This window comes from Ochlerotatus camptorhynchus, unplaced genomic scaffold (genome assembly GCF_037179485.1).
Source record: "Ochlerotatus camptorhynchus isolate MF236.1 unplaced genomic scaffold, CSIRO-AGI_Acam_v1.1 ptg000370l, whole genome shotgun sequence".
NCBI lineage: Eukaryota > Metazoa > Arthropoda > Insecta > Diptera > Culicidae > Ochlerotatus > Ochlerotatus camptorhynchus.
In genome coordinates this window covers 7,550,262-7,557,009 of record NW_027040858.1, presented here as the reverse complement: position 1 = coordinate 7,557,009, position 6,748 = coordinate 7,550,262, and the positions used below count along the sequence as shown (strand labels likewise).

The following is a 6,748-nucleotide window of genomic DNA, read 5'->3' as shown; positions in this document are numbered from 1 at the left end:
TATTCACCGGACCGGCGTAGTCTACGCCCGTGATGGAAAATGGTGGAAGTGGCTTCAAACGGTCTGCTGGCAACTGTCTCATTTGCTGTGTTACACGTGCTGGCCGAGCTCGATTGCACTTTACACAATCACGGCATACTTTGCGGGTTGCGCTGCTACCTCGTAGTATCCAGAACCTGTTCCGTGAAGCTGCAAGTAACGACTGAGGTCCACAGTGGAGACGTTCTTGGTGTTCGTGGAGAAGAATGAGCGAAGTCAATATCGAATGACGGCGCAACAAGATCGGATGTTTGGTGTCGTAACTCAAATCCGATTGCTGCAGCCGTCCACCCACCCTGACGAGACCGTTTACATCCAGGAACGGATTGAGTTGATGTAGCGGACTACTGCGTTCGACGCCGAGATCTCTTTTCAGTTGACGGAGCTCTTCGGGAAATTGTTGCTGTTGTGTGTGTTGCAGATACTTTCTCAAAGCGAAATCAATTTCATCTGGAGAGAGGCGAGATGTGCATCGGAACTCAGAGTGTCCAAAACGAAGCATTCGGGCAGTTATACGAAGTAGAAGCTGGAGATTCGAGTAGTACCTGGCCATCATGTCATCCAAGAAACTGTTCTCATACACAGTGAAACAAACCACGGCTGTGGCTCGCTGCTCTCTCTCTCTCTATTTGCCGTCGCTCAATAGCGTCAAGATCGCCGTTCGGTGATGATCCGTTGTTCGTCTCCGATGGTTCACAGGTGGTTCCATGCCACCAGAGAGGGTTATGTTGAAGTTGATCAGGAAATGCTCCACGAGATACCAGATCTGCGGGATTGTAATGAGTGCCCACGTGATACCAGTTGATGGAGGGCAGATGAGTGGAAATCTCCGCAACGCGATTGGCCACAAATGTCTTCCACCAGCCATGCCAAGACGACTTTGGAATCGGAGAACGCTCGAACCTCGTAAAAATTCGTCGTAGAAAGAGCAGCTCTCACGCTGGAGGTAAGTCGTGCGAGAATAACCGCTGCACACAATTCCAGGTGGGGTGTAGTCGTTCTGCCGTTGCCTATAGGTGCCAGTTTCGATTTAGCGCAGAGAAGATGGGACGAAGTATTGTGCAAGCACCCATTGCCACATCGGATGCGTCGTAGTAGCCGTGCAGGTAGAGACGAGACCAGTTCCTCATGTCGATCACCTTTCGGGGAATCTGAAACGAATTGAGAAGCGAGAACTTTTGCACCAAAACTAACCAATCGTTGGTTAACTCACCGGGAGGTGTTGCATCCCAGGCCACCTTCAGCTCCCACATCCGGTGCATCACCAGCTTTGCCTTCACGATGATTGAGGCAAGAAGGCCAAGCGGGTCGAAAAGGCTGGCGATTTGCGATAGGATGATTCGTTTTGTGGGCTGAAGGATCTCGGTAGGCTGGTAGGAGAAATGGAACTCGTCACTGCACGGCTGCCATTGCATTTCGAGGGCCTTGATGGTACTGCTTCCGTTCTCTTCGATAGGAATTTTCACCTCCAAATTTGCTTCAGGAACTCCTTCTAATACCGCAGCGCTGTTCGAGGCCCATTTCCGAAGGTGGAATCTACCTGCCGCAAACATTTCGGTTAGTTGTTCCCGTAGCACCTTTGCTTCTTCTTCGGACGACGCACCAGTAAGAATGTCGTCGACGTAGATGCCCTTTTCCGCCTTCTCAACAGCTACCGGATATTGCTGCCTGTAGGACTCTAGGAGCTGCTGCACACATTTTGTAGCCAAGTAGGATGCGCTTTTAGTCCCAAAAGTGACCGTATTTAGACGATACTCCCTCATGACCTCGTCCTTGGTCCACCTCCACAGGACCTTGTGAAAGTCGAAATCGGATCAAAATATTGACCAATGAATCTTGAACGACAGGGCCGCACATGAGCACGTCATTCAATGAGAGACCACTTGTAGTCTTTGCCGAAGCATCGAAAACGACTCGACATTTGGTGGTCGAACTTGTTGTTTTGACCACACAGTGGTGTGGGAGATAAACCGATTTGTTTGCTGAGGTAGTATCATCGACGAGCGACATGTGATCGAGATCGATATACTCACGAATAAACACATGGTACTCATTTTTAAGCTGTGGGTTTCGGTCAAGCTTTCTCTCGATGTGGTGAAGCCTTTTCTCCGCAATTTGCTTCGACTCGCCTAGTTGATTTGGGTCGAGCAAAAACGGGAGACGGACAACGAATTTTCCCGACTCATCTCGCACGGTGTGATCAGTAAAGTGTTTCTCGCATCGTTGCTCTTCTTCGGTCAGATGGTTGGATGCTGTGGCGTATTCCTCAAGCTCCCAAAACTTTCGCAACTGCTGAGAGAGATCATCGTCGGTAAAGGTCAATAAGCAGGTCGAAGCGTGAGATCCAATCGAAGTATTTGTCTCGTGATAACGGCCTGCAACTACCCAGCCGAGCTTGGTGTTTTGTAGTATTGGCAAGCTGTCGTCGGGACTGAGGGCAATTTTGCCAGGCTCGAGCAGCTGAAAGAAAAGTTCAATGCCCAGTAAAACTTCTACCTTACCCGGGCGATGGAAGAGTGGATCGGCCAGATGTATTGATCCTAGAATAGGCTAATCTTCGATATTCGCTGGCTTGCAGGGAAGCGTTTTAGTGATTTTCTTCAACACCATGCAAGGTACGGAGGTACGATAATCCGTGCAGCGCGAGGAGATGATGATTTCGGCACACTTGTCAGCGTGGGCTAGTGTAGAAGAAATGGCTTTAAGGTCCATGTCAGCTGCTAGTGTTTTGAGGCCGAGTTGCTTGCAGAAACTACCGCTGATAAAGCTGACTTGGGATGCACAATCCAAGACAGCACGGCAGGCGTGTGGGCACCCATGGCTATCCAAAACATTGATGGCTACGGTGACAAGGAGAACACTAGACGCATCGAGGCATGTTCGTGAATCGAGGGCCGAAATCAAAGACTGTGCTGGTGGTCCGGGATTAGCCATTGCTATGACTGATGATGATGATGCTGGTTGTAAGTTTGCTGATGTCGACACCGGGTGTAGCAAGGTGTGGTGAGGTAAGTTGCACTTCCTACACGTACCTGATTTGCAGTTTTCACCGGGATGTACTTTCAGGCAATTGTTGCACAGCTTCATCTTGTTGACGTGAGCGAGTCGATCGTCATGGTTCATGTGAATGAACTTACCACATTGGTAGAGATGGTGGTTTTGTTTGGTGCACATGTTGCAGAACGGAGGGTTCGTGGCGACGAATGCGGTAGCACCTCTGGGTTGAGGTTTTAAAGGTTGCTTGAAGGGCACGCTGACTTTCGGCTTCGTTGGTTGCGTTGACTGTAGAGCGAAACTGCGGGATTCGACGAACTTCAGGAAGCACTGCAGAGTGATGTCCGCTTCTTCCATTTCTGCAATCTTCTGGCACCACAGCTGTTTCGTGTCGGGATCCACCTTTTCGCTGAGAATGAGTAGGAGCCACGTGTCACGATCTTCCCTATCCATTGCTTGTAGAGTTTGGATAACCTCATCTGACACGTCGTGCAGTGATCGCAAGCCATGTGAAGAGGATGACGTCAGCGTTGACTGTGCTAAGAATCGCTTAATATGCTGGTTAGCAATCTCACGTGGCTTGTCGTACCTGTATTTCAGTTTCTCCAGGGCAGATCGGTAATTCGCATCCTCGATTTTCAGATGCGAAATCAACGACGCTGCCTCACCAGCGAGATTCGTTTTCAAAAAGTACAGCTTTTGGCTGTCCTTCAGCATCGGATTTTGGTGAACCAAACTGTCGAACAAGTCATAAAAAGACTGCCACTCAAGAAAATTACCACTGAAGACAGGCATGTTCATCCTCGGTAACTTGAGGTCCGAGAGAGGGGATACAGCGGCGTTATTGCGGACGACGGAAGTGGCGGCCATGTTAGTGGACATTATTCGTAAAAACTCAGCCTGTTGGTCGGCGAGCTGCCTGATGACGTCATGTGACGGGATCGGTTGAGCAGTAGCACTATCGCGATCTTTCATCACTTTTAGAATTTTCAATAAACGGTTCTTCAGTGCGATGTAGCACGCTTCAAATTTCCCCTGACGATGCACCGCATCATCATAGGCTTTGTCATCCTCACTCACATCCAAAATCTTCTTATGCACGGAACAAAATGCTGCCCAAACCTCACTCAAAGCGTCCAGTTTTGCCCGATTTATGAGACCTTATCTCAGAGAACCTCTTGAACTGTTTCCGATTACTAATGGCACACCTAGCTTTATTAAAAGTAAAACGCCAAGTCCTGTAGAACCGCAGATATTATCGGAACGAAAGAATTACTCTGACTTACCCAGAACATGAACGAAACGGAAAGAGAAAGAAGGAATCCTTACTCAATTGAGCGGTAATCGAAGGAAAAACTGAACGTAAGATAGCGAGTGTCTTTTATTCCAGGGTAAACGTTCTAAAGCATAAAAAACTAATCTTCAATTTCCATTAAACACTATTATTGAGTTCATTTATTCGGGTTGGACTTCTGGATGAGTGTACGGAAAAAGAGCAAATCATGGCCATGAATAAAAACATGGTCTAACATACATGCGCAGGTTTTTCGACGTGAAGGACGACGGCTCGATGATGGCTGACGGTGGGGACTCGACGACTTGATGATGGCGACGGAAGGCGACCTTCCAGTTAGCGTGGCGATGGCGGCGAGGCGTGATGGCGCCGCACATGAGCTGCAGTATGGCGAGCAGCGATGAAGGTGACCCGTGCGCAGTATGGCCGAACTAGAGTTGCGGAGAGAGTGGCGGCTGGACGGAAGGCTTCCGATTTAATACGTCGAGAGCTGAGCATCGACCGAAGTCGTGCTTTTCCGGGAGATAGCCCCTCAGAGAACAGAGGGCCAACTTACCGCCGCACGGCTTCGTGTACTAAGCTTCCGCTATGACTGCCCGGGATGAAATGAAACCCACCCTTCTCCTTTGATTGAATCCGGACTGTGGTACGCTCTTGGCTACGCTCTCAAACGGTCCGTGCTCTCGGAAAGAATGGTCCACAAGGGGTTGTAGCGGAAAAAGTACCTCGTCGACGGTTGATTGGCGACCGTCGGAAAAGTTTCGCTCAGTGGAATAGCGAACTTCACTCTTCTCCGGTTAGTTACCTTTGAACAGGCGGGCCTTCGCTTGGCGCACGAGTCTGATGGTCCGTTTCACACGGACGACGGAATAGATGCCACTTAACCGAACCTTCTTGTCCGGCCTTGCGATATCCGAACCGAAGCGCAAAGCGCTGGAAATCCAACGCGAACTCACATTAATTAAATAATTACAATATACACTAAAATCAATTATTACCTTTTTTGTACAAAATTCACTGAAACAAAACGAACAGACTAAGCGGAATTTGAAACTGCCTTAGCTACACTGTACAAAGAAAGGAAACGCAACGACGCCGGTGGTGTAGTGGTAAGCGTGATTATCTCTCACTCCAACAGGCCTGGGTTCAATACCAGTCGGCGCCGGCGGGATGTTCTGAGGCAAACATCTTTGATCACGCCTTCCTTCGGATGGGAAGTAAAGCCGTTGGTCCCCGGTTCATGAGTTGATGGGTCGATAGGTAGGGTCCAGGTGTGGGAGCTGCCTTCCTGGCACGTCGGTAGCATTGGTGCTCAGCACGAAAAACAAGATCGACGGAAAAAACAAACCAAAGGAAAAAAAAAAAAAAAAAGAAAGGAAACGTCTTAGTAAAACTTCTGAAAATAAAACTCACTCAATAAATTTTAACTACCTTTTAAGGCAAGGCTAAATGCACAAACGACTTTTAACGAGAACTTAATTCGCGCACTTCTGTTCACCAGCCGATTCGAAAGCTAAATGAACGAGTCAGAGTACCTTTCGCGGGGAAGAAAGTTCCTTACGACATTCTTCTTTAGAAATTAAGGTTGTCTTTTATTCAAAAATTGCGCCAAACTAATCGAACTAATCTAACGCGTAGCTTCGATATGAAACGCACGAAATATTTCACTACTGAATGAAATCTAAATGAAAATTTAAATAATGAAATGAATTTTATTTTAAATTTAGTTGAACTTAATCGATAAAATATTTATAGAAAGAAAAAAAAAACCGCACAGCGTTACAATTTACATATTTTTTTTTCTGAGTGAGTAGTCATAGCTTAACGGACACCTTTAGTGTTCATTTCAGAGTAATTTCATCTCAGATTAGCCATTTTCAATCACCCAGACTTACTCCGGATTGTAGTCGGTTCCGTGTGGCCATAATAGCCAAATAGCATCCAGACCCCATGGAATGGAAAATAGAGCATATATCTTGACATTTGTGCAGATAGATTAAGAATCTAAGTAAAAATGACTATGTTATTAGCAATAAAAATGTTGGGTCCAAACAGACCCGTAATGCGAAAATGCGACTTTTTCTAGGATACACTTGGCATGCAAATCCTAAAACTATAACCAGAAGTTTGAATAGTACGTTTGGGTCACAAAAGACCTCAATTTAGGTACCCTACTAAAACCCTTGTTCGACACTCAAGGCTTCTCAATCAAAACAAAATTAGTATGAATTGTAGACAGGATGAAAGTTCCAGTTAGGACCGTACGTAGCCAACATGAGACGACTGTCGTAAATTTAATCAAGCCAATTAGCTGGAATGTGGCAAAATGTCGCTCTGAATTCAATATCGCAAAGACGAAAACGGCAGACATTTAGTCAACCAACCGGTGCCCAACCAAAACCTCCCGAAAACAGCGGTAAT

At 47.1% G+C, this 6,748-nt stretch overlaps 1 protein-coding gene across 1 annotated transcript; it reads right to left on the bottom strand.

The window, feature by feature from the left end:
* Positions 1-2,589: 2,589 nt before the first annotated feature.
* Positions 2,590-3,903, bottom strand: LOC135710063 (uncharacterized). The gene is made up of 2 exons (XM_065232513.1): positions 3,072-3,903; positions 2,590-2,720 (listed from the first exon to the last, which is right to left on the bottom strand). The coding sequence occupies exons 1-2, from the start codon at positions 3,901-3,903 to the stop codon at positions 2,590-2,592; spliced, it is 963 nt and encodes a 320-aa protein (XP_065088585.1).
* Between the last annotated feature and the right edge of the window lie 2,845 nt (positions 3,904-6,748).

Excerpts from the sequence above, each read along its gene's own strand:
- LOC135710063 (XM_065232513.1), bottom strand. The coding sequence starts at position 3,903 with ATGGCCGCCACTTCCGTCGTCCGCAATAACGCCGCTGTATCCCCTCTC. Across the intron at positions 2,721-3,071 it reads CGGTGAAAACTGCAAATCAG|CCCACGCTGACAAGTGTGCC; the intron begins GTACGTGTAGGA and ends CTTCTACACTAG.